The sequence below is a fragment of the Solea senegalensis genome, linkage group LG13 (assembly GCF_019176455.1).
Source record: "Solea senegalensis isolate Sse05_10M linkage group LG13, IFAPA_SoseM_1, whole genome shotgun sequence".
In the NCBI taxonomy this organism is placed as follows: domain Eukaryota; kingdom Metazoa; phylum Chordata; class Actinopteri; order Pleuronectiformes; family Soleidae; genus Solea; species Solea senegalensis.
The window spans coordinates 2,120,804-2,148,270 of NC_058033.1; the positions used below are offsets into that span (position 1 = coordinate 2,120,804).

General features: G+C 43.0%; 3 protein-coding genes across 3 annotated transcripts; all 3 read right to left on the reverse strand.

The window, feature by feature from the left end:
• Positions 1-585: 585 nt before the first annotated feature.
• LOC122779182 (clustered mitochondria protein homolog) lies at positions 586-15,518 on the reverse strand. Its single transcript, XM_044041312.1, has 30 exons — positions 15,272-15,518; positions 14,998-15,065; positions 12,451-13,691; positions 11,838-11,995; positions 11,580-11,751; positions 10,984-11,124; positions 10,373-10,503; positions 10,129-10,283; positions 9,826-9,951; positions 9,564-9,711; positions 9,389-9,481; positions 8,516-8,734; positions 8,034-8,209; positions 7,608-7,919; positions 7,450-7,538; positions 6,635-6,736; positions 5,825-5,919; positions 5,602-5,754; positions 5,392-5,454; positions 5,062-5,309; positions 4,900-4,984; positions 4,063-4,216; positions 3,822-3,961; positions 3,659-3,739; positions 3,446-3,571; positions 2,980-3,101; positions 2,674-2,767; positions 2,443-2,577; positions 2,281-2,354; positions 586-2,199 (listed from the first exon to the last, which is right to left on the reverse strand). Exons 3-30 carry the CDS (start codon positions 13,646-13,648, stop codon positions 2,121-2,123), a joined length of 4,869 nt encoding a protein of 1,622 aa, XP_043897247.1. The 5' UTR covers positions 13,649-13,691; positions 14,998-15,065; positions 15,272-15,518; the 3' UTR covers positions 586-2,120.
• Positions 15,519-16,575: 1,057 nt separating this feature from the next.
• On the reverse strand, positions 16,576-21,584 carry LOC122779453 (coiled-coil domain-containing protein 92-like). The gene is made up of 4 exons (XM_044041819.1): positions 21,063-21,584; positions 19,357-19,488; positions 19,200-19,247; positions 16,576-18,671 (listed from the first exon to the last, which is right to left on the reverse strand). The coding sequence occupies exons 1-4, from the start codon at positions 21,103-21,105 to the stop codon at positions 17,977-17,979; spliced, it is 918 nt and encodes a 305-aa protein (XP_043897754.1). The 5' UTR covers positions 21,106-21,584; the 3' UTR covers positions 16,576-17,976.
• Positions 21,585-21,644: 60 nt separating this feature from the next.
• On the reverse strand, positions 21,645-27,441 carry LOC122779450 (F-box only protein 40-like). The gene is made up of 9 exons (XM_044041810.1): positions 27,065-27,441; positions 26,611-26,629; positions 25,936-26,512; positions 24,201-24,685; positions 23,704-23,883; positions 23,205-23,446; positions 22,702-22,833; positions 22,328-22,607; positions 21,645-22,127 (listed from the first exon to the last, which is right to left on the reverse strand). Exons 2-9 carry the CDS (start codon positions 26,611-26,613, stop codon positions 21,924-21,926), a joined length of 2,103 nt encoding a protein of 700 aa, XP_043897745.1. The 5' UTR covers positions 26,614-26,629; positions 27,065-27,441; the 3' UTR covers positions 21,645-21,923.
• Between the last annotated feature and the right edge of the window lie 26 nt (positions 27,442-27,467).

Consider the following 27,467-nt stretch of genomic DNA (forward strand, 5'->3'; position numbering starts at 1 on the left):
AATGTTGAGAGGAACGATCACTATGCCATAGTTTTGGCATTTTCTTTCCACACAACCTCTTCTTCTCCAAATTAGCTTCAGCAGGCTGTACACTGAGGGGTGCAACGCTGCCCTCTACAGTTAACCAGTCTTGTGTATTGTGTAAGAATATAAAGGGACATTAAGAAATTAAGGACTTTGATCTGTGACGAGGAACTTAGAACAGTGTGAAAGGACTGTGCTAATACTGAATGACATATGAGAAGACAAGAGAATGAGGATACAAACTTTGAACTGAGATAAAGAACTTTAAAAGATCAAACTGCAATCAAGAACTTGTAAGACTGTGGAGGGCAACATTACACATCTCATTGTACACCCTGCTGGAAATTATTATTATTGTAAGATGAGACGATGAAGGAGGAGGAGGAACATTTTTAAAACAGTTCCTTTTAACAGGAAGAAATCTCTGACACCAGACTCAAAGATGTGCAGCCATCTGATCGACGGGTCGGGGTGAAATGAAAAATGTGGGAGACAGAAAGGGTGGAGAGAAAGGACAAGAGGTGAGGTAGCGAAAGAGAGACCAGGAGCAGATGTATAGCAGTTGTTACAAAATGTTTTAAAACAGAGTACAAATAAGACATGCACACAACAGACAAAAGATAAAATTATATTGTATGACACAAAAAATACACATTAAAAAACAGGATCAATTACTGCAGAGATTGGAGTTGCTCAACATTAAAAGCTCTGGCAAACAAAGCAGTTTTAAGACCTGATTTTTTAGGTCACGCACGTCTGAGTTAAGAGCGTCCTATGGCGAGACGGCAGATTGCAACAAACATAGGATTCTCCTGCTCAACCCTCCCATTATTAAGCACATGAGGGAAGTATGGTGGACTTGGCATACCAGACAGGATGAAAAAAACTTGCTCACAGCTCTCTCCACACTTCACACATGATTTCACAGTGTGAGCAGATCTCCAGAGTTTACCAACTATGTTCCAGGCTTATTACTATGTAGACATATTTGAATTAAACATTTTATTTGTGAGCAAGTTGGAATAAACTTCACAGGGACAGACTGTAGTGATGGTGACAGACCATACAGCCATTGAATGTTAAATAATGAATCAGTCTGGTCTGTGATCATTTTACAGTTTTGATCAAAACATTTAAAAGGTACAGTGTGTAAGATTTAGCGACATTTATTGAGGACATTGCACATTGCAGCTGAACATGATTCCTTTCTAAGTGTGTTGGAGAACGCATGTGGTTAGTGTCAAAACTCAAAACATGTTTAGTTTATTTATTGTGGGCTATTGTAAAAACATAGCGGTCCAAAATCATGGCATGATGAGCTGAACCGGCCCCTAAAATATAAAAAGCTCATTAATTAATGAATAATGAAATGAACAACACAACAATTCATCCGAGGGATTGTACACTCATAAAATTGAAGTATGTGTTTCAAATAAAAGCTGCTAAACTCACATCCAGTATAACTCAATTTAATCTCAGTTAAGCATTTGATAAAAATGCCACCTAATGTGTAAGCTCATCTGTTTGTTTGCACACAGTCAACTAGACAATAATGTCAGTAATGTGTATTGAACGATTATGGCCTGGGTACACATCCAAAATGAAATGGTGATAGGGAATGTTTTAAAATCCAGGCATCCAAATCCCCGCCCATGTTCTAAGAAGGGTTTATAGCACGGCCCAGTGGACACACAGGGGACTGAAGAGAACAGCCTTCACTTGAAGTATATTGCTGCACTCATTTATTCATTGTTGAAGTATTTTTAAATCATAATACTGTGCTTTCCCAATAATCTATCAGTCATGTCAAGTAATCTAGCAGCATAACGACAAAGCGGCTAAAGCCTACATATACACTTTCTGATAAAGAAAAAATAATAACACATACTTGACAGTAAATCTACAGCGTCCAGTGTGCGTTCATGGAAACAGTATATTCCCAAAAGAGCCATACCTTTCAACCTGTATATGAGCAGGAATGTGCCTGGCTTTCAATTGTCATTGTTGCTCGTTGTTCATGACTATTATAACATCCTCTTGTGTGTGTGTGTGTGTGTGTGTGTGTGTGGTTCAGCTTTGCTGTAGTGCTTCAGTTACTACTGCTTCTCCAGTTCTGCCACCAGAACCTTGTCCTTTCCCTTCATCTCAGTCCTCAAGTCTGCAATGTCCTTTGCGCTACAGAAAAAAACAGAAACATTAACATTGACTGTATTTCACGTGGACAAGTTACCAGTTAACTTGTCTGCGTTTGTTTACCTGAGGGGGATGAGAATGACTCCACATGTCAGGTTGAGCTGCTGTAAGATTGTGGAAAGGCTCGGAGTGGAAAACTGAAGGGAAACACAGGTGAAATGAAGCATCACACAACCTGACATGTACTTAATTCATATGGACATGGACTAAACAAACAGTACAAACCTTTGGAGGAGGAATAGAGGCACTAGCTGTGTTACTGTAGATGATGTTGATGGCTTTCTGAAGGACCACAGCCTGCTGAGTGAGGCTCTTCAGGTATTCTGAGCTTTCCTTCGTACTGTCATGGTCCTCACCAACCTTAATATGTGCAACAAGGAAACAGCTCACTTAAAATTATGAACGGGTAGTGTCATTATGACTTAAACATGGCCATGTCCAGAATTTTGACCACACCTGACTCTTGTATATTGAATAAGCCTCTTTCTCGTGTTGCAGAGCTGATCGAAAATCTCCTTTGGTCTCATAAACAGTGGCGAGCAGGTGATGACTGCAAAGAAGATGGACAGAGATAAGCAGATACATGTAATGTATAAGAAATCAGGGGAGCGAAGAGAGCAGTGAATGAATAAGAGGATCATAGCAATTTCAAAGAAGTTCATGCATCTTCTGTATGACATCAATATCTGTGCAATTCTCTTTGCCTTTGACCATAATAATATACAAAAAAACAAACAAAGGAACATGGAGATGTAATGTTACCTGTGCGCATGCCTCAGCGTCCTGGCACCGCGGTACTTGGTGGTTAAATTTAAGGCATTCTGCAGGAACTTCAGGGAGTGCTCATACTCCATCAGTCCATGAAGTACTAAACCCAGCATACTCTGATTCAAAAGGAGCACACCAAGGACATTAATAGACAATTTCCATCACACAGGCAACATGCAATTACACTTATAGTGACTACATTTAGGAAAAGAAATGTCCCTGCCTGAAGTTTATTTGCCACTGTTTATTTTCCAGTATATAGATCTTTTTTCTTTATTTCTAAAAACAAAATCAACATTCATGCCATATTAATCTTGATTAAACATTAATTAACCAAGTTTTGTTGCATATTTTACTGTAAAGATTTAAAACATATAAGACTATATGAACTAACTCGAATAGATAACATCCTAACAGTTTTTAAAGTCTGCAGCACTTTGCAGGTGAGGGTGTTGCTCACGTCCAGCAGTGCGACGTGTGGATGATCTTCTCCGCTCACGAGCAACGTGAGGTACCGCGCGCGATACAGCAGTCGTACGGATGTCGAATGTTGGCCTCCAGCAAAGCAGTACAGAGCCAGGAAGGTCTGAATCACAGAGAGGACACGTGCAGTTTTGTATGTTTGTAAATGACAGTGTGTTTGTAAACGAATAAAGATGGTGAAGTAACTCACATAGTCTTGTATGGTCTGTGGGTGGTCGATACCTTGGACTCTCTCACTACTCATAGCAGCTTTTTCCTGGTGGCTGAGAGCCTGTGATACAACATTTCTGTATTAAAATATTTCAGCGTTTAACATAAAGAGGGTCATATCTACAGGTTTTATGCATATTTACATCTGCATATTCCCCCATGATGTAGCTGAGCCTTCCCATGAGCCGCAGACACATGCCCACATCCTCATGCAGGACCCCGTATACACTGCTGAACAGGGTCAGGGCCTGGCTAATCGACTCATAACCGTCTTTAAGAAGACCTAAAAGAAAACGCAAAACACACAAATTAAGGATACGGGGACGCGTGGATGTACTGTACAATGGTGATGTGATTGTTTGTACTCGCGTGTGAATCTCTCACCCTGCTGCACTGACACCTGTGCGTGGTGTACCAGCCGCGTGGCATCTGTGGATGTAGGTTTGAGATGTTTGACAACAGGGAACATGTTGACGATGTCCTCCTCACTGAACACCGGCCTGTGGCGAGACTCAAACACGTACTCCCTCAGCTGTACCTAAATACGGAGAGAAAGGAGAGGGAACATTTGTTGTTTGTGAAAGAATTTCCTAGTGTTAAGAAAATGTGTCTCTCTTGTCCAAAAATCTGCAGTGCATAACTTTTAGAGATTGTTATTATTCTGCCTCTGGTTGTCCTTCATGAACAGAAATGATAAAATATGATTTGAATGCTGCGTCCTTCGTCTGTAAACGGGCTCTGTCCAGCAAAACTATCAGACCCGACTGAGGGAGCATTTATGTGTATACAACAGCAAAGCAGGGGCAGGCAGGGCCTTAAGACGTGTTAATCCTATTAAACTGCTTAATGGCCTTGTTTTTTATTAAACAGTAGAACCCACTTCTGAGTTCTTTTTGTGGGCGCTTCAGTTAATGTTACTTTTGGTTTAATGACCATTGTGTGAACTCATATGATAGTTTAAATCTAAAGGGCATCTACCACTTTATTCTTCACATGAGCGTCACTGGTGCCAATCCCAGCTGGCATAGGGCGAAAGGCGGGGTACACCCTAGACCGGTCACCAGTCCATCACAGGGCCACATAGAGACAAACAACTATTCACTCTCACGGCCAATTTGGTGTCCAATTTGCCTAATACCCAAACCGGCATGTTTTTGGACGGTGGGAGGAAATCAGAGAGAACATGCAATTTATTCAGTGAATGTATACTCAATGTCTAACCTGGATGCCCATCTTGATGGCAATCTCTCTCAGTAGTGAGATCCTCTGGAGACCATTTTTCTCAATGGCTTCATCTATACTTTCACTGAACACAGAAAGGATGAAAGTGTAAAATCCTGTTGCACAGATACAGTCGCACACAACCACAAACATGCAGTATACCAGTTAATTGTGTAGTTGTAATAATCCGCAGCCTCAGTCCTGATCCTGCTCCAGAGCTCACTGCTGGTCAGTCTGGCCCACACACTAACGGTCAACATGGTGACTCGACTCCCGTGGCTGCGGCGCCGTCGGGACCTGCGGCGAGACTGGAGTTCATCGGAGCACGAGTCGGGGACGCAGGGGGAAGAACTCAAGAAGCAGTTCAGGAAGTGACTGACAGCAGCGGAGAAAACTGCCGGTTCCACATCCTGTGAGAACGATAGATACAAGTGCACGTTAGAAAATGATGACAAGATTGTAAAATTGTTTTCAAATATTTGAGCACATCACCTGTAGGTAGGTCCTGAAGATGTGTTTTGCACTTCTGATGATGACTTCACTGATTGAAATTCTCTGCAAAGGAACATCTGATTGGGTATTTTTTCCCTTTTAAAAAAAGCTTTATTGGTTTATTGCCATGTGCTCTTGTACAAATAAATCTTAGCACTCTAAAGATAAACTCATAGATGTGGTACAGATAATAAAAGTTGTGGGAAGCACCTTTAAGTAGCTGAGTCTCCCACTCTCCTCCCCCTGGTGCAGTTCCTTCAGTAGTGTACCCAGATATCGCACGTTCACGCCCTGCTGATGTAGCACCGAGGTCAGGGTCACGCCGTCCATCAGCACTGCTGTGTGGTCCAGACAGTCCCTCAGCTAACACACACACACACATTAATTATTTCATAGCATAGACCACATGAACAAATGAATGTCACACACTCACCACTGCTGGAATCTGATGAGCGAGAAGAAAAGCAGCTGCGTCCCACAACATCTTCCTCTGCCTCTGGACTTCAAACTCAGATGAGAAACGAACACCTGCAGCAGACAGTGAGATGCAGGTTCCTCATAAAACCCCCCACAACTACAGAGTGTACTTGGTGAAGGAACTTCAGCAGCTTTAGTTGCTAAATACTGTATGTATGTATCCGCATTTTGCAGCCTGACACTTTGACCTGGCTGAAGATCTCATCTCTTGGAGTGTGAAGCAGCAATAATGTGGAGGTTGTCTTTAATCACCGGCTTGTTATGAAGACAAATGTGTGTGAGAAACATACTCATACTGTTGATATTTATTGTGCATCATTTCAATTTTAAGAATTACTGCTTCTTATTTGAGCCTAACATATGCTGATAAGTAGTTATTTTATGGACATTTACTCCCAAAGTAAAAAAACATGGCTGTCTCCATGACAACAGCAATGTTTTTATTTTTTCAAACCAAATATTTAGTTAAACTGTCATTTCTAGCAACAGAACTTATTTGAATAAGTTCATTTTTTTCATAATAAAAGCTCTGAACTCGACATGACATTTTATTATTTTGTTGAAGATAAGCAAATCATTTCACGGGCCTATTTCAGTGGTTAATACTGCAATACTTATGTTATATGTACAGCATACATATGATATACAGTGTATGTGACACATTCACATGTAAGTAACATATGAGTACTTGAATTGTATTGAGCTGCACATACTTCAGTGTCTCCCTCTGTGTGTGTGTGTGTGTGTGTATGTGTGTGTTTAGTACCTGGAGAGCAAACATCAGGATTGAAGCGTATGTCAAAGCAGGAGTCACTCAGTGACCCGACAGCCTTACAAGCGTTCATGATGGCATCTCTTCTCTGAAGTTCTACAAAAGCAATATTGATACATTTCATTTCCTGACCGTCGCAAATAAACAACAACAAAACAACTACTAATCAATGTCCAGTAAGAATGAACAGACAATACAAAACTGGACTTATGTACTTAGTACTCCTAAACTTCTAGGACTGTGCTTTGAGCGGTTAAATATTAAAGGTACAGCATGTGTACAATTTAGGAACATTTATTAGTGAAGTTCCATGTTGCAGCGTCCCTTCCCATGGTGTGTTGGGGAAAACATCAAAACATGCTTAGTTTATCCATTGTGGTCTCTATACAACTGATCCAGCTCCTGATTTACATTTTAAAGGCTCACTGTGGGGTAGTGGAAAACAACAATTCATAAAATCAGGTGCTTGTACAACATTAAGGATAATTACTGTATGTTATCTTCAATTTCAATTTCGTGTTTCAAGTTTTACACACTGGACCTTAAGCTTAGAAGAATGTGATGTGATGAATTGACCTTGCAACACATTTGTTTTGCCACCTGTGGGTTTTAAGATCAAGAATTTTCGATAAAACCTGTGATGCCAAATGACTGCGTAATACATGTACATGTCATAAAATGTTACCGTTACCATTTTATATTGTTACCCAACCTAATTTGTCTTTGCAGTGACCCATTCTCTCCTGATTTATCATTTCACGTCAGTTCGCTGTTGTTATTCTCTTATGCATCACTGGGTTTTATTGTACCTCGTCTGTCTTCATTCAGCTCCGTAGCTTTATCTTGTTCTTCCAGTTGGCTGAGCCCCTCGGTCACCATCTTGACATAAATGTCATACCTGCAAAAGAGGTTTTAAAGCTCATCCTGCAAGGTTAATTGTTAAATGGTGTCTAAAAACCTGACTCACTTGTGCTGGACAAAGGCCTCCAGCAGCTCCGGTCTCAGGGCCGCCAGGCTGTGACGATGTTGCCGTGGATAACCGAAGCACTGACACTCCTTTGGCACCTCGTCCTGCATCTCATCTGTCTTTGAGAACTGGAAGTTGAGGTCAGGAGGAAAAGTGCGAAGAAGATCCAGGATGTACGGTCGCCCATCATTACCCAGGATGCCTTTGGTCTCAATGCCAGAGCAAAGCTCCACTGGGACGTTGTTGTGGTCGAGGACGTGGTGACGCTGGATTCTCAGGGGTTTACTGGTTTTATCCAAAAGCTCTAGAAACCTGCAGGAAAACAAAAAAAACTGCAAGTCACAATTCCCTGTTTGGACTTTGACTTGTTCAAGATCTAACTACCTGTGATAATATGCATGATTTTTTACTTTCTGTGTGTTTTACCTGGGGTTTGTAAAAACAGTGACTCCATTGTCATTAGATCCATAGAGGACACTCTGCTCCTGAGTCCTCTCTAGTATTCCTGGAACAATCGTCTGAGCGATAATACGGACGCCACGATAATCCACCACAGCTGTCCCGAGTGTGTGAAGACCCTCCGTATCCACAGATGCATATGCCTGCAGTACAGTCAGACAAGTTTGACCAAAGCAACACAAAAGGTATAAAACAATCAATGAAAACATAAAAGTAAAGCAATAGTAAAATGGTAAAATCTACATAGAAGTAGAAAATAATAATTTTGTTCATTTTTATTTTCTGTTATTAGTATTTATTTTTATTTTAACCTTGGGTAGCACATGCGAGAATGTATGGATGTGTATACGGGTGTATATGGAGAATCCATGAACTCATGCTGTTTTATTTATTTTTCTTTCAATTCCAACATTATTAATTGCTTCACTTCTCATGCAGGATCTACATACCTGTATTCCTCTCAGGTCACAGATGGCGGCAGTGTGAGCGGCGGTGTTGCCTCCCAGCTGCTGGTAATGCTCAGATATGTCAAAGCCCAAGCTGAAGAAGATGTTCTTCCAGATGAACATCTGCATGTGAGGCGCCTCGCTCGGGTTTAATGGCATGGCGTTGCCGTCGATAACGGCCACTGCACCTTGTGCTGCAGCGGCAACAAAGTCACTGTTGGTCTGTGGACGTACAGAACATTAGAGTCACACTTGTTTTATTTCGATGGATGGAATGTTGCTGTAATGTGATCGAAAGGTTTCAAAGATGATTATGAGATGATAAGAGTGAAGAAAATAAGAAACTGTTCACACCGATATAGGGAAATAATAATATGGTAATACCAAGTTATTTCTAAAAAGATCACAAAGTAATAGTTTGGTTATGACATTGGAATATGGTAAATATTATAAATTGATTCACAAACACGTTCTCATGTGAAGGTAGCCTTTTCTAAGTATGATTCAAAAGCTGTTACCTGGATATATTACTGCATATAATCTCCTTATGAACCCACTAGTAGCAATAGTGGGGTTTTTATGATGTAATAGCAATAGTAATAGTCTATTACTATTGCTATTACCATCATAAAAATTGCTCTACAAATAATGTGGTATTACCACAGAAATACATACTTTATTACATTATTACTTAATTATAAGAGAGAGGAAAAGACACTTTTAAGTTGGAAGGAATTATAAATAATCAGCCATCAGATGTAGCATAATGTTTGATTCCTCTTAACTTATCTGGATTAATTGTTGTTTGGACTGATGTATATCATATGATCAGACAGTCATCAGTCCACTTCTCTTATTAAAGACCTGCGGTCTCACCTTAAATATGCTCCTCTCTCTGTGCAGCCGCTCCTGTAGGGAGTTCCTGGGAAGTTCCCTGGATCCCTGCAGCTCCTCATTCCAGTCCCGACTCTGTGGTCATAACAAAATCGAAATATCAGCTTTATCATCTCAGCCAGCATTCCATCCAATTCCCTTTATTTGGGTCTGCAACCTGCCCAGCTGTGTGCTTGTCCTGGCCCATGTGACTGGTGTGTGTCTCGTCCACACGCACGCGGTCAAGGGTGTGTTCTGCATGAGGTGCAGTCCAGGTGAACACCTGAAAAGGCGCCGCGAAGCGCTCATAAGGGTGTTGCTGGACTCTGGTTCAAAGAGAGCACGCATGTTCTTCTATTAGAAATGTTCGTATGAGTGTGAAAATAGGCTTTTACTGGAATTGAAAGCGATATTGCTTGATTACTAAACGGTCGGCTCACCTTCTCTTCTGAAGGACACTGAAGTTTTTCCTAAAAGCAGGGCTGACATGGCTCAGCAGCTCCACAAGAGAGTGGCAAAGGATTCTGGGAACTGCAGGTTTAGGGTTGAAGTTGAAGGCAGTCGACCTGGAGCAATCAGAGCAAATTGAATCCAGGTGAGTTTCTACAACTGTTTGACTTTACAGGGAAAAAAGTAAAATTTGAGGCAATTTATAAAATAAAAAAGATATAGAGTCTATAGAAAGGCTACTAAAGTCAAAGTAGAAGTGAAGTATCTTTTGAAAACTTTTGTTAAACACTCACTGATTGAGGTAGAAACCACGGGTAGAGGACGTAATGTTGAGCTCTCTGTCTTCCATAGTCAGGACATTGAGGTAAAGTAAGTCCCCGTGCATCTTTCTGTTCCCCGGTGGAGGGTTCCAGCTGCTAATGGTCAGAACCCGCAGGCACTGGAGTGGCTGTAATGATACTTTCAGAATATTTCACTTTCTTCACTATGAATTGAAGTGAACACTGAAGTATGCTTTTGGGAAAGCTGCACTATCACCTTCCAGTCGTCTCTGACAGGCTGCAGTGGAGTCAGTGGTCGGTCCTTACACCCAGGGAGGATGTTTTCTGGAGGCCTGAAGTCGATGGATTCCTTTTCAGAGAGTCGCCTCTTCCTCACGCTGTCACTGTCTGCAGGGTGAATATGGAGGTGGAAATGTTAAAGCTGCGGTCAGCGATACAAAAACAGAACAGGGTTCATTTTAAAGCAGTTATACACTTATACAGACATTCTTACAGGTAGTTTATTCAATTTCTGCCAGTATATCCTCATACATGTTACGCACTGGCCCTTTAAACTAACTGAAACTGAATTGTGCATTTATAAAACTAACTAAAATTATAGAGGAAATGTGCTCAGTTTTCATCTATGTTCGTCTGTCCTAATAAACCTTTAAAATGGCATCTTTTGCTGGGGTTTTATGACACGATACTTATGACCTTTTTGAATCTTGCACCTGGCAAATCCATCCATATTACAAAAAACTAACACTACAACTAATAAAAGTTAAACTAAAACTAAGAATACCCGCTCTAAAAACTAACTAAAACTAACTAATTTTAAAAGTAAATAAAAACTAAAACTAATGAGAAATCCCAAACTGTTCTAACCTTGGTCTCCTCTGGTGTAAAAGCTGAGGTAAGACAGTGAGTGGCCGTTCATCCCGTTGTACGCGTCTGCAGGGTCAAGGCTCCTCAGGAGATCACACACATGTTGGAGATGCAGGCGGGCATCGCGCACCGAATAACAATCTGCAGAGACATCAGAAGAAATGAGTCTACAGTCAATAAATAACGTTGCAATAATGTTGAATGTGTCAGGTATATCAGGATGGGTTACATACTGTATATGAACTTTCAGAAATAGCTCAAGAAATCATTTTGAAGTGGACACTAATATACAGTATAATTCATTATAATGGAGATGGAAAATAAAAAAGAGAGATGGATCAGAGATGTATTTGTCACATGCATTGTACAAGTACAGCAGCAATTAAGTTGTGACTATACTGTTTACTTTAAAAAGAGCTAAAAATATAGCAAGACAAAAGTGTATATACAGTGTATATATATACACACACACACACACACATATATATATATACACAAGGTTAATATTTAGTTTCTGTTCATACATCACCCATGTATTATGTATACATAAATAAAACAAATAAAAAACAGACTAAAGAAAAGGATGAGGTTGTTACCTTCCACCAATTTGATCTGCACTCCATCCTGGATTCCCTGGACGGAGCACAGCTCGGTGAGCTTGTCGAGTGCAGCGCCTCCCAGCTGCAGTGAGAAGCATGTGCGGTGACAGGTGACCTCGTGGTCCATCAGCACCTGGTGCAGCTCTGCCACCAGCATCTGACCTGTCACCTGAGGGCGGACGAGAGACAGAGAGTTGGATCAGAGTGAAGAGACAGTCTGGTATAAGGAAAATGAAGACAGCGTAATGTCAGGACCTGGAGCTCAAAACTTTCTGTTCCAGGAGGTTGAATTCTGACAGTGAACTCGGTCTCTTGCAGATCGATGAGGTCCCGGACATCGAGTTCCTTTTTATCAGGATCAGACTGCTGCAGGCGATTGTCCCCTGGGCTTTCTTCATTTTGAGAAGGAGGTGCTGTTGGCAATGAGAGATGAAATGAAGAGTAAAGTAAAGTAAACTTAAAGAGTATAAACCTATGCAACAACAACATGACGGACACAATTGAATCTGAAATCCCTGCATAGGAAATATCAAAGCTTAAACTGTGACATATGATTGTGAAATAATAAACAATAACACCTTATATATAAAGTAGACACAAAAATGTCACTTCTACTTTTAACCGTTCTTTTTGCATTTCATGTTTTACATTAATTTTTACCAATCAACACTAATGTTTTGTTTCAATTGTATTTTACCAGCTATTACATCATCTTTTTATTTTACTTCAAGTATTATGATAAGTTTATTATGCACATCTTTGAGATAAAATGGTGATACATTATTAACTACTATTGCTTTCACTGTATGATCTATCAGTAAGAATTGTGTGAATGTGCGTGAATATGACAACACGTGAAAAGACGCACCTTTGACGCTTGGCGCTGCCAGAAACAGCCGGTCCACTAAAAACAAGGTCATCTGCTTCACCTCTGCTCCTTCCGCCTCCACCTGTGACAGAACGTCCTCCAACGCCGTCACATGCTGCAGGACACCGTCCTCGTCCTCTCCCCTCTGTGGTGTGTGATCGTGTTCTGTGTTCTGTGTTTCATCCGTGTTTTCTTCAGACAGATTTTGTTTTGCTTTCACGCAGACGGTGTGGTCGTCTTTCTCGCTCACAGTCTGATCGGACGCCTCTTCCAGCTCTTTCTGATCTGGACTTTTCTGTGGCGTGAGGTCGTCGTGACACCTGACGTTGTCAAATCTCACCGTTGGAACAGTGGTCTTGATGCTGTATTCCTCATCATCCTTGGCGTTGCTCTCTGAATGTTCTTTGTCTTTTACAAAGTCTGCATTTTCCTGAGCAGCTATAATATTCTGTCGTAACTTCCAGACTTTCTCTTCATCAGTGAATAACTGCTCGTTTAGCTCTGTCTCAAGTTCTGTTTGAATATTTGGCTCATGGCTGTGATTTAGTTCTTCTTGTTCGGCCTCACTGATGGACATTGTGTTTTTCTCTGTCTCCCGAGACTTTCCTCTGTCTGATGTGATTTCTGAGAGTCTCTCCTGTGATGTTTGGTCATCCGTTTGCATCTCTGCTGACACACTCCCCTGTTTCAGTGTCTCATGTTCTTCCTCGGCATCACTGTTGCACACAGACATCTCCGTTTGTGTCTGAACTTCTGTCCGAGTCTGCACCTCCATACCAATCTGTGTCTCCATTTCCGTTTGCGTCTCCACCTCAGAAAATGTCCTGGTCCTCCACATGTTCCTCCTCTCTTGTCCTTCATGTCCCGGCTCATCCAGCCTCAAACACTCACCTCGTCCCTCTTCCTCCTCGGATACCAGCAGACACACCATCGGCTCCACCAGAGTCACTTCCCCTCCCAGGCTGCTGCTGAGGATGATATCGGGAAACAGGAAGTGCTCCGGTTCGAGGGACGGGTTTGTCACACCGGTGGAGATGGTTAACAGGTCGTCCTCAAGGTCGTCAGGGAGACTGGGGGAGTAACATTCACTGTCCTCGCTGGAGAGCAGAGGGGATGTTTCTGCTTCTCCCTGGACTGGTGTGTCCTGACACTTAAAGTAGTGAGACAGTGCGTGACAGCATTGCACTATGTTTCCCATGATGCCTTTCTCACACAAAACAGCAGTATAACTGGACGGTGGCCTGAGGATGAAAACAAAGTGTTAATAGTGTTAATAGATATGATGCTGTGAATATGTATCACTTTGACACAGGTCAACATCACTGGATATTGGAGTAAAAATATAGAATCTAATGCAATTAAAAACTCTAAATATCACAAATACTTTACTAAACACCAACTAAACAAACAAAGACATGCAGTATCATTGTCATGTGAAGATGATTTTTTATTTTTAAATTGTGAAGCAAACAACAAATAGGACAAAATAACAGAAAAAGTCAATGCGCATAACTATTCGCCCCCCCCTAAAATCAATACTTTGTAGAGCCACCTTTTGCGGCAGTCACATCTCCAAGTTGCTTTGGATAAGTCTCTATGAACTTGCCACATTATACCACTGGGATTTTTGCAAAACTGCTCCAGCTCCTTCAAGTTGAATGGCTTGCGCTTGTGAACATCAATCTTTAAGTCTGACCACAGATTTTCTATTGATTGAGGTTGGGTTTGCGCCAGTTCTATTTTAGTGTCACCAGACCAGAGCACCTTCCTCCATATTTACGAGTCTCCCACATACCTTTTCTCAAACTCAAAACGTGCCATTTTGTTTTTTTTGCTGAAAGTAATGACATTATTCTGACCAACTCCATGGAGTGTACAGCTTATTGTCATCTGATGTACAGATGCTCTGCAGCTCCTGCAGGGTTACCTTAGGTCTCTGTGCTGCCTCTCTGAATAATGCCCTCCTTGCCCGGTCCGTGAGTTTTGGTGGGCGGTCGTCTCTTGGCAGGTTTGCTTTTTATTTGGATATTTTTTTATAACCCTGACTTGTACTTCCCAACAACAACATTGTCCCTTACTTGTTTGGAGAGTTCCTTGGTCTTCATGGCAGTGTTTGGTTAGCGGTGCCTCTTGCTTAGGTGTTGCAGCCTTTCAAAAGAATAAGGTGTGTGTATGTACTGACAGATCATGTGACACCTAGATTGCACACAGGTGGACATCATTTCACTAATTATCTGACTTCTGACCAGAGCTTTTTATGGGCTTCATAACAAAGGGGGTGAATACATATGCACATGTCAATTTTCAGTTTTTTATTTCTAAAAAATGACTTTATGTATATATTTTTCACATTTCCCGAATGTAACCTTGAATCAGCGCCGACACTTACTCTGTAATTACTTTGTAATTCACTGTGTGTTTACACTGCAGGTATAAACTGTGAAAGGCTTTGTCACTGTGTGTTTACTTAGCATGTGTGAATAGACGACTAAGAGCCTGGACAACAGCTGATGACAGGAGGATTACACAAGTGTTCCTGCAGCTTACTCTGTAAAGGACTGGAATACCTCAGAGGATGAATGTCACCACATGAGCTCTGGAATGATGTTGGAATCCTGGAAGACAGATGTGACAACTACTTCTGAGTTACAGTTGTGAAACGGCTTAATCAAAAAACACTAAATAACACACACATTTGAAGTGTCTTAGCCCCTGATTACAGTTTATACGGAGGCAACGCGACTTATTCAGGCTCATGAGGACACAGTTGCAGCAGGATCTATATGTGCATACATGTCACACAAAATAGGACGGGTCCTACCAGCCAGTGCAGAGATGGGGAGACACTGTCACTCTGTGTCATCTTCTCCAGACTTGTCTGCTGTGCATCCTGCTGAAATCGGAAAGCCGGCTTCCCCAGGATTTGCTGCAGAGCACAAGGCTCCGCTCTCCTGTCGCCACTTGCTGCAAAACTCCTTCACACAAACTCTGTTTCTGTGCGTGTGCGTGTGTGTGTGTGTGTGTGTCCTTCAAGGCTGGGGAGCAGCTGTGAGACAGAGCTTGTAGGCCACTCATGCACATTCACACTCTTAGTACCCATTCAAGTCCAGAAGAGGGCAACCTCTCTACTATAATGATGTAACTTCCTGTGTGCAGACCGGCCTATGTCATGTGCTCTCTATCAACCTTGAATGTGAGCCCATGCAGATGGTGTATAAATAGCAGCAGCAGGAGACATTGTCATCCTTTTCTTCTTGGTGGAAACAACACAAGTAATGTGACACAGCACATCCCTTTTCCAAATACAGGGTCCTGAGAATCAACCTGCGGGGTTTTCAGTCTCCGCTCCCCTTGGACACTTTCAGGCATCAGCAGGAGCACAGCTCTGTGGTTGCCATGGCAGCACTGCAGCAGAGTGATATTAACATTCTGAGCACGGTCTCCAAGACAACTGTGGGAACGTTCTAGAATGGGACGATCGCTAGGAGACAAGTTGCATGTGTTTGTTGTGACGCACACGCACATGTGAGAGCTGTAGTTTGGGGCCTTGAGTCGGTGCTTGAATAATATTGCACCCGAATGTCCTTAAAATGATCAGAAATGATCAATAAATGAATCACTCAGTCGATCGATGTGTATGAAAGACTCCCTGTAAGTTATTTATTTTTCCTAAATTTCTGGTATTTTCCTCTTTTGCTATTTTAAAAGTCCTTGTTTCGTCAGCTGTAGACATTGAACAAAGATGTTGCCACAGTCCTTTTTATTCTGACTGTACAACAGGACAATGCATGTATCATAATGATACAGCAGGTGTAGTCGGCTGGATGTATTCTGTGAAATAATCCATTAAATGTACAACACTGTTACATTTATGGCAGTATGCAACTGGAGAGTGCACTGAGCAGCGCAGCATTGTGTTGTTATTGCAATTTAATAAAATTACACTTTCTCTTCTACTCGTAGTGCTTTTCACTTCTGTCTCTGTCAGCAGACCTGACTCAAGGTGTGGTTGTGCTGCCACCCAGTGCATGGATGGCAAAACACATTAAGTAGTACATTGAGGTTGCTGATACATATTTTAACAAGTAAAAATAAGACCTTTTAAAAACGTGACAGTAGAAATCATTGTTCTGCCGTCATTCGGCACATTGCATTAATTTAATAAAGTGCAAATCATACAAAATGTCCCGTTGCCTTCTTACAGTGAGTCTGTGTAACTGCAGGAGCAGGTTGCCAGTTGAACATTAACCAGTGTAACATGTTCACAGACAGAGACAAGGCTATAAATGACAGGCAAAAAGCTGTGATCAACAGTGTTCAAATCAAAAGGCATCCATATAAAGCACTACTACAATTCAGATTCCTATGACTCACTCGTTTCTTCAATTCTTGCAATTTCCCATGTATTTATTTTTATTATTTTTTAAATGTGTGCCTGAGCTGTGTGCGCCCACTGCTGGGGATACCTTATAAATATATTCACCCCTTTATCTCACTGTTGACATTTCACACCAACTTTCATAGTAAAAAGTAAAAAGCAGTGTTATCAGTTCTGGAGATGCTGGTCTACTGCTGCCTCCATGGTACGTTTGTGACACTTCAGTAAATCTAAACAAAAGGAATTCAAACAAAAATCACATTTGAACTGACTGGTGAATGCAGCAGTGGGTCAATGACTCCTGTGCTCTGTTAAGTAAAAGTGTTGATTTTTAGTGGTGCAACACAAACTTCAAAGTGCTGTCTGAAGGCGAGATAAAACTGTGAAGATATTCTGAAGATATCATAGACTAACTCAGGTGCAGATTTTACTACATGAAACCTTTGTCAAGTGGATAAAATCCATTATTTTTCAGTGAGGGCATGCAGCCCTGTCTTATGCTGGTTCTCCATACAGGGGGCCAGCGGGGGCTGCATGTATTTCAGCCACACCCAAAAAACCCGGAACCCTTTTATTTCTCCATTAAATGCATCTATATATAGGTCAATCAAACATTCTTGTGCACCCAACTCCAATATCTATACCATATGCCCTTAAATCTGCAGAGAATCAAAATGTTAAATCTCTATCATCTTACATGTCCACAGTGTGAGAATTGGCGGCATCTAATGGCGAGACTGCAGAGTGCAACAGGAGGAGGACTCCTCCTCTCACGTCTCCCTTTTACCAAGTGGACCGGGGAACTACGGTGGCCTTCACATACCAGAAAGGATGTAAACACTCGCCCTCTCGCTCTACCTGTGGGCGGAGCCTATTTTCTTTGATTGCATAGTAAGCTTCCACTTCAAAATGCATGTACGCTCGGGGGTTCTGTAGAAACATGGCGGCACATGATGGCAGCCTAAAGCAAGGCCCTTGACTAAAGTACATATAAAATTCTTATTCTAAGGCTACGAAAACCAAACGCTCTTTATTGCAAAGCGCTTACACACTTATATGAACATACTTATGGGCAATATATGTCATTTTTGATCATAAATCCTCCTAAATGTTACAAACTGCAAGACAGCATCACCCATCCATAATCATCACAGAGCAGTTTCTCCCTCTCCTGCCCCCATGTCCACCCTCCTGGGCGCCCTGATGTCCTCAATGTCCTCCCACTCGTCGTCCATCTCCTCTCCGTCCTGCATTCTGAGTGGCTGACTCAAGCGAAGGAGGCGGTATCTGAGTGGCATCAAGAACAGGGCGGGGTCGGGCATGGGGTGTGGCCTCTGCGGTGATGTCACTCTCTCTTGTGGGACACAAGCTCGGACCCTCTCCTCCCTCATGGCGACACGCCTCCTGTGTCTCTCCTCTGGTTGGGAGGGAGAGGCAGGGGGAGGCGGAGACAGAAGCCAGTCTGTGCTCTCCCCTTCCTCATCCTCTTCATCATCCTCTTCCTCATCTCTCCCTCTTGCTTCCTCCTCCTCTCTCGCTGCAGCAGAGTCGCCGCTCTGGTGTTGATTGAAGAGTTTTAAGCGTGCGGCGTGGAGCTCGTGATAAAGGCTGGAGGTGGTGTCGTTCTGCCGCTGCAGCTCTCGGGTCAGCAGCGTGATCTTGTGGCTGCGACGTTTCAGTTCCTCCAGGAACCGCCGCTCTTCTTCCCTGAGGCTCCTGCCAAGCGCCGATGTTCGTGCGCGGCCGGCCCGCAGCTCACCACGCACAGCGACCATCATGCACTTCTGGTCCTCCAGGAGGCGCTCTGCTGCCTCACAGCGTGCTGCCAGCTCTGCTTCCTCCTCTGAGAAACACACATGAACACAGTCAATGAGGACTGCGGTAAAAACTGGGTAAAATGTTTTGACAGCAGTAGAAATATAAATGAATCATCTCACAGTATGTGTGCTATAAGGTCAATGTCTAATCAAACACTGTAATATTCAGTCAGGTGGTCCACGGGTCCCCTGGTGGTGACCTGTGGTGGCACACTCGGTTGCAGCGGCTCTGATCAACCCTCCACCTAACAGATGTCCAGTTGTCTTGGCTTTTAGCGCGACCATAACCTGGATGACTGAGAACCTTCTTTCAGTTGATGACTTGTGCCGTAGCCTTCGATTCAAAAGGTGTTTGTGCACTTGATGTCTTAGCCATGTTGCAGTGTGGTGTATAACGATCCTACAAGGATGCTGAAATCTAACACTCTATTGGAAGAACGGAAATAAACAAAACAATTTGGTCAGAATGCATTTCCGACTATAGAGCATTAAATATCAGCATCGCTCCACATATCGTTTTCATCCCCGTCAGCAAAATTGCTCTCATATTATACCTGCTGTGTTTCTGTCAGGAAACCTGGAGTCCAGCTCACAGCTCAGCTCTGCACACAAGAGCGGGACAGACAGGAAGACGGTCAGTCAGGGTGCGAGACATGAGACAGGTTCGTCAGGAGGTGCACAGATGCATAAAGAGATGGGGCGGCGACTGACCGTGACATCGCCTTTTCAGGTGTGTGATCTCCAGCTGCAGACCCGTCAGCATGGCCAGGTGCTCCTGCTTCAGGAAGGCAATGCCTCGCTCCACAGTGGCCACCTGCTGCTCCAGCCTGTCAGTGTCCATGACTGAACACACACACACACACACACACACACACGTTGGTACTTTAAAGAGGATTTACCTGAACAACATTACAGTGGAGTCCCATTATTGTGGAGCTCAGACTAAAGGTTAATACAACCCACTGTCAGGGGTTTTACTTGTAAATATTTGTCTCATCTTATTGTTTTTCTTGCACATACAGTATCATACATATTTTCCATCTTGCTGTGATTTTTGGCTGCAGTAACCCTGCAAATTCCCTTATCCACCAGCTCCGGTGCTCCGGCGAGCTGGCGATCAGCGGTGCTGCACTCTCTGTGTCACCGCTGATCGCCACAGCTGATCGCCGGAGCACCGGAGCTGGTCAGTGGTGGTGAGGTCTCCGGAGCACAGTCTCCGGTCTGATACAGCAACATACAGTTTATTCAGTGCGCCGCTGGCGATCAGCGGTGGCGATCAGCTGATCGCCAGCGGCAGTTTAGGCTATCGGTGACACAGAGAGTGTAGCACCGCTGCACAGAGAGTGCAGCACCGCTGATCGTCAGCGGCGAGCTGCATAAACAGCTGCTTTATGTGATTGTATCAGACTGAGTCTGTGCTCCGGTCATGGAGGACGTACTGAACAAATCTATGTGATCTTTTCTTAACAATTTGTGTGTTTGTACGTTGGTGAAATACGTCCCCTGACTAAATACGGCGACCGCTGGTCGCAGTCTGATGTCAAGTGGTGCGAACACACGATTGCTGACTTTATCCGGCACATTAGCTTCATATATAAAATCCTCTGTAAAACACTGTGCTCCACTGTGCAGCCACCAACAGCACACTTGTCCCGCCGCGTTGACATAATACCGCTCTTCCTCCCTCGCCTGCACTCTCGCAGGGACAAGGTGGAGCTAAGGTGGAGCTTGCGAAGTAAACGTACTGGTGAGGCGGTAACATTCGCGGTGAAATGCGCATGCTGACGTCATAAGCGCAGGGAATTCAACATCAAGCGTTTTATCGCCTATACTTACACTAAGCGGAACCACGAAAACATGACTGAGTATTGTTTTTCCACACTTTGGCGACTGGTAGGGCCCCCAGAGTCCCAAATATCAGTATTAAAATGGTTAAAAAGTTGATTTGGCATAATATGTCCCCTTTAATATAAATGACACCTTTCGGTTATTCTCAATTGAGTGAATCTGAGGAAGTGACAAAATAAACAGATTGTCTCATAAATAAATAAAACAGTGTACAACGTTTTTACTTTATTTTTTTTACTACTGACAGTGACCACTACATCACAACAAATACTTGCACTGCAGTGCACTTATATATTTTAAAGGAAAAATATGCATAAACTATGTAATAAATGAAACAAAACCATTCAATCTCTTCAAATAAACTTTGGGGAGAAAAATAAAAAGGAATGCATTTCAAAATCTGCTTAAATACCAGCACGTTATAATTGCATAATTAACTAAAACCCTATTTTCTACACCGTCCCTCTCGTTGAGTCTCACAGGTCTTTTGTTTTTTCCGACCATGTTTCTCATGCTGCATCACTACATTTACCTGCAACTGCAGATGCATCAGTGACACTGTGGCCTACCGTGATAGTGAAGAAACAGTGACCTGATCAAAGCGTCTCTCATGGATCCTCGCTTCGCCCTGAGATCTGTCCTTGATGCTGCAGAAATGGGGAAAACACAGCGCGCCGTGCAAACTGACGCTGCTCTTCTGACGAAGGTCTCGGGGTTTTTAAATGATCCTGTTGCAGCTGGACGGTATTTATAGAGATCTATGAATGGATCCTGCAGGCGAAATAACCTCCTTGTAACCTTCTGCTTGTACGTACAGCAGCCGCTGCTACCGTACTACCAGCCACACACACACACAACAAAGCAGCGCGGTATGAGGGGTGATTAGTGCCACCGAGGAGGAGGAGCAGCAGGAAGAGGATGAAGAGCTCTGTGGAAATGATAGAAGTTACTGTATATGGGTCTTTGCAGGCTTTTTGTGCTTGTTGTGACCAAAAACGCCTGATTTCACAGCAGTGTTTCAGTATTTTCTTCATACTGCACACAAACATGAAATTACCACCGCTGCAAATGTGGGTACATTTTACAGTTGGCAGGTAAAACTGTCAATCGGCCAATGACCAGAGCAACTGGTTACACTATAACTCAAAGGGTAAAACAAAAGGAATTTATTCTCATGAAAAAACATTTTCTCCTTTTATAAAAGTCTCTTTGCAGTGTGGGAAGTATCAGTGCTGGATCAAACTGTAAGCAGATTAGAGTGCCAAAATCCCCCATCACTTTGAACTGCCCTGTTATGACTGCTTTCCTATTTAAAATAAAATCATTTTTAAATTAATCCAGACCCCATTTGCAGTTTCATAACATCTTCATATTTGTCCAGTGTAATATCTGCAATGTTACATAAATCATTTAAAGTCAATTTACTGCTGTTATTGGTTACTTTTAAAAAGGTTGACGAGACTCATTCTCTCTTGGCTGCACTTGTGTTTGTCACTCATGCTGGGGAGCGGAACAGGCTCGCTGTGCACCCGGGTCTCATAATAAGGACAGACTTTGAGATGAGCAGATATGGGTGGAGCGTCGGCCATTTGCCACAAATCCACTGAGGAGAAGAGTCGACTGAACTCCCACACCTGTTGAGAAACAGAAGACTCTGTATTATAAAACCTTCTATCAAAGTAATTTTCTAGTAAAATACAAGACTGATTGCATTGTTGATGCCAGCATGTGTGTTGCTGCTGGCTGTGAAACAAATTGTCCCTCAGGGATAATACAGACATCTAGAACCTTGAATATGGATCACAGTTTGTAGTGGATGTAGTGTGTATCTCACAGGTTTGGCCCTCCACTTGGCGCCTCCATGTGACTCAGTCTTCCTCTCCCAGCGCAGGGTGACCATCCCCCTGTCCTGCAGCAGCGAGGAGCACACCTGCCTCATGAGGCGGGACACCAGAGCCAGCTGGGACAGGGACAGACTGTCCAGGAAAGTGGCCATGTGGCACAGCACCTCATAGGGTAGCGAGCTCAGTTTGTCCTTCCCTCCTGCCGTCTGTGAGTCATTACCTGACGAGGTGACCACGGTCGGACGCAAGTTGAAACTCCTCAGCTGCTGACTGGAGGGAAAACAATCCAAAGCACAAGAGCAACATGAGTTTCAACAGACTCAAAGGTCTGGACAAATATGAATGTGAAATGAGTTGAACTCGCTCGTAGGTGACGGTGGCGTCATGTGTGGACGGCTGGAACCTCCTCCGGCTGTAGGTGCAACCCAGATATGCTAGTGGGCATCTCTGCTCGAACCATCCACTCAGACACGTCTGGATTTCACTGTGGACGTTCCTGGAAGGGAAACAATGATTTATGAAGATCAAGATGATACATGTTCATTTGACGCTCAAATATGGACCATCTTACATTGTGGTTAGGATATGTCCTTGTTTTTACTGTCAATTACCAATTCTTATGTAGATGTGAATTAAGCATGAGTTAAAGCCTGAAGCATATTATTCCCACAGCAACTGTGGCACGGATCTGTGCCATGTGAGAACTAAGGGTTAACGTTGTAGGCAACATTTATAATTGGTCCATTTTGGTTTCCTACAACTGCTGAAGTCACAGTAAGAATTCCCCAAAGAGTTTGATTCTGTGAGATAAACTGTGGAAAATGAGATGTGACAGGAGTAACAGTCACACCGCAAACACTCTGGCACCTGAAGTGTGTGGCAAACTCCCTGCGGTGGAAGGTGTGACCGCAGAGGAAGGTGAAGACACAGGTGGCTCTGCTGTGTCTGCTGTTCACACTCTCCGCCTGCAGCTGTAGGTGCAGCTTCACAGGTTTGTCCACCGTCACCTCCGCCAGGGTCGTCTTCCTTTTGAACGGCGCCGAGTGGAACGCGTGCGTCTGCGTTCCGATGTCAATGTAGAGGCCGTCGATTGCCTTTGTTTCACTGATCTGTTTGGAAACAAAACAATCACCAGACCTGACCATACAAATCTTTTTTACTAAAGATGCTAAAGTATATTATACAACATCTATTCATTATTAGATGTTGTAATATGCAAATGTTACATTCCAATGAATGATCATATAAATATTGTTACGTGAATTAAAATGACTGCTTATCTTGTCCGAGTGCTGACCGTTCACAAGCAGTACAACATATAGTGGACAATATGTATATTTATAGGAGAGCCAAAACTCTCACTGACCTTGTGACCCATGACCTCCTCCTCGGCATAGCCCAGCAGTGTGGTGGTGGCTTCATCACTGAACCAGTCCTCTTCGCTGGCACCGAGGTCTGATGTGTCGACACTGCGAGTTTCACTCTGAGCCCTCGCCGCTGCGTCGTACAGATGAGCGCGCTGCCTGTAGTGATAGCTGTCAGGGATCTGAGATGCAGAAGTGAAGGAGAAAATATTCAGTTTAGTACATTATGAGTAAAATAAAGTTTGCATTCAAAGCATTGTCAAATTAGTACACACAATGCCGATTGACTTTAGCACCAGAATTGGGGTTAAATACAATAGAGGTGAACGTGAAACAGGTGTGAGCAATTAGGGCGTGTCTAACAATCACTGAATACAAAATAAAGCAGGAAACACACCTGCACTGCATAAACAAATGCTGACCTTGAGATTGACTTCTCAGAAAGTTGAACGTAATATTTTTCTTTTTTAAACAAATAAATGTAACTTGGTGTCATCACCTTGAAAGAGCGTAGGGTCTGGACAGGAATAGGCTCCAGGCTGCCATAGACAAAGTCTTTCTCCCTCGGTGTACAGGCCGCAATTTGTCCAAAGGAGACCAGCATACGCCCGTGGTGCACTATATACATGTTGTACTCCTGTGGGGTGAGATCCTCTCTCAGACGGTCCAGCACTCCCTCCTGCCACGGTGCATGTCCTGTCTTACTTGTGTCCAGTTGAGGACAGTGTTCACCATCTTCTGCTGCATTTGTTTCCATCACTGGCCTCTCATTTGTATCGCTGCCAACCTTCTCACCGGCTTGTTTGGGGTGGTTCAGGTTTTGCTGAGCGACTTCACAGGCCCCTCGCTCCATGCTGAACATCATCTCAAACAGGTTGTATTTGTCTTTGTCGATGACGGCCTTCTGGCTGACGTTGGGCTGAACGGTCTCTTCAGCTTGATTGGCGTAAGAACTGTTCTCTGCTGAGACCGACGTGACGAGGTCTACGGAAAAAGAAGAGGTGAAATATTTCATTTAACTTCTTAAACTAGACATATACACACTTTGATCCTCTGAACCTCTGCTGCAGGTAAAGGCATACAGACGACACCCTGTAATAAATTGAGCTTCATCACTGTCATTTAGTTAAAGGTGCGGGGTTTAGAGCTGTTTTGCCACAGGAACAAGCAGGCAGAAGTCAGGCAGACTCCGTTGTCGAGGGCAGAAGGCAAAAAAACAATCAATCCAAAAAATGCGGGAGAGACTAGTACTGGCCACATAGAACAATCTAGCAGTGGCTGCATGGTGGAGAGGAGTATATATAGTGGGCTGATTAGTGATCTGGTGCAGCTGCTGTGTACAGGTGAGTGGAGTTGAGCTGATGAGGAAGGAGTGGCTGATAAGGAGGGAGTGGCTGGAAGGTGATGAGAAGGAGGGGCTGGTGAGCTGGGGTGAAACGAGATCACTGAGAGAGAAGATCATGACAAGTATGTATATATATATATATGTGTGTGTATATATATGTATATATGTACGTGTATATATGTATGTATATGTGTGTGTGTGGACTTTTTACATGTATTTATATATTTTTATGTATCTATATATATGTATATATATATATATGTGTATACATATATATATATATGTATACACATATATATATTTTTACACATATATATCTATATATATATAGATATATATATACACATATATAGATAGATACATAAAAATATATAAATACATGTAAAAAGTCCTTCAGACATTTTAAGAGTTTAGTGATTTCACCAGCACTGAAAGGTCACAGATGTCACCCGCCATCAGGCACAACTCGAACAATACTAGCTGGTGTCCACTCATATGAACTGTACTTCATCATCCTTTTCCCTCTAAATGGGAGCATAATCTATAACACTGACATCATGTTCAATTGAAGGAAACCTGAAACTAGCAATTCAGACCATGAACTCCTCAGGAAAATGTTTACTGACGATATAAATGAAATATTTTCCCAGGTTGCAAACCTCCAGTCAAACGGAGGTCTTTGTGCAGCCAGTAGAGACCGGCCCCCTGGTGGCTAAATGCTACTTCCATCCTCCATTGTTCTTCATCTTTTGCATTGTAAGCTTAAATTTCAAACATACAAATAGGTTGTATATTTAATTTCTCCAAATAAACCCCCTAATTGTCACACACTGGACCTTGAAAGGAGCATTGATTCTCAGTTGGTTATTTCGTTTATTACAGCACCCACCTTCATTGGCACCATTGTTGGGGATATCACTGACAAAACCTCCCACTGCTATCTTCTCTTTCTTCTCCTCTTCCCTTTTTTTCTCTTCCTCTGCTTCTTCTTCTTTGTCCATCAGCTCTGGATAGAGGGGCCTCATTTTCAGGCGACTGAAAAGGTCTGACTGATCCACCAGGGCCATGGCTAAATCCAGAGCCTTCACCTGCCCGTCATTTTCCTTCAGCACCTTCTCCTGCAGGGCGATGTTGCTGTGTGGGTGTGTCTCATCAGTTGGCCAGCGGAGCCAGTCCATGGTGCAGCACACCACGCTGGCCGGGCACACCTTGAGGTGACCGGCCTGTGAGGACCGGGGCATCTGGACCGGACAGCCGTAGCCAGCGTTGAGACATGGCACCCTCACGTTAGGGCAGAGCAGCAGGTGATCCTCCTCTTTGCACAGGTGGAAGAGAGCTCCACAGTGCAGGCGGCAGGAGGTGATGGAGCAGCTCACAGAGACCTCCACCCGAGCTCTGCAGCGGCGGCTGTAGCAGGACTCACAGTGGACATGCTGTCGCACCTTGGAGGCTCGGGAGCGATGACTCTGATGGATGAAAAACAGAGGAGCCAAACTAAGATTAAAAAGCACAGGAACTGCGTATTATAATAATCAAGATTTTATTGAAGACTTTCTGTGCTCACCATATCTACAGGAATCTTCCTGCAAGAAAAACACAGACAACTCACTGACAGATTCTTTAACATAAAGCAGATAAATAACTTTTAATATGTTATTATTTGTGACTCCTGGAAACAAAGCCTGTGTGTAAATGTCACCTTCTATATTTTTTACTTGAATGGTGTTTAGGAATTCAAAATATCAGTAATTCAAATATTGGTACATCACATGTACCCGATACTATTATGCAGAGCAACAGACCATGCAAACCCAATCCAATTGTTTGTCCAAAAAACAACAAGATGAACACAGATGAAAATGTGTTGTCCACCGTTTTGGTCCAAAAGTTATTATGAAATGAAGGGCGTATATTTAAACCACAGACCTCTATGCCAACAAATACTTATAGTATGTTAGATACATATTAAATGGAAGAAAATGAGCTCAATCCATAGTGTGTTTCGTTAAAGGTCTTACCAAGGTGTGACTGCGGACTTGTTTCTTCTCTTAGGTTTTATAACGTTGCTTTCACTCCGTGTGCTCTTTGAACTGACAGGTTAAAATTAGCCGAGCAGCAGCGAGGAGAGTCGGTGGGAGAAAAGTGACTCCGTCTTCAGTTTCTCGTTCTGCTTCACGCAGCGGAATTATTCAGTCACAGCGACTTCACTGAGATATTCGTCCAATCAGTTTGTGGCTGATTCACTGTCATTGAACTCCTGTTCCAATAGCGACTCAGTGTCTTGAGATCATCTCCACTGGAGGACACTGTGTCAGCATCACATGTAAATCACATGTTTTTCTGTTTGTTTTTTTAAAATCAGTGAGCTGCACCACAAACAGCACTCACGAGAGGGAAAAAGGTGAGAGAGATTTTCAGATC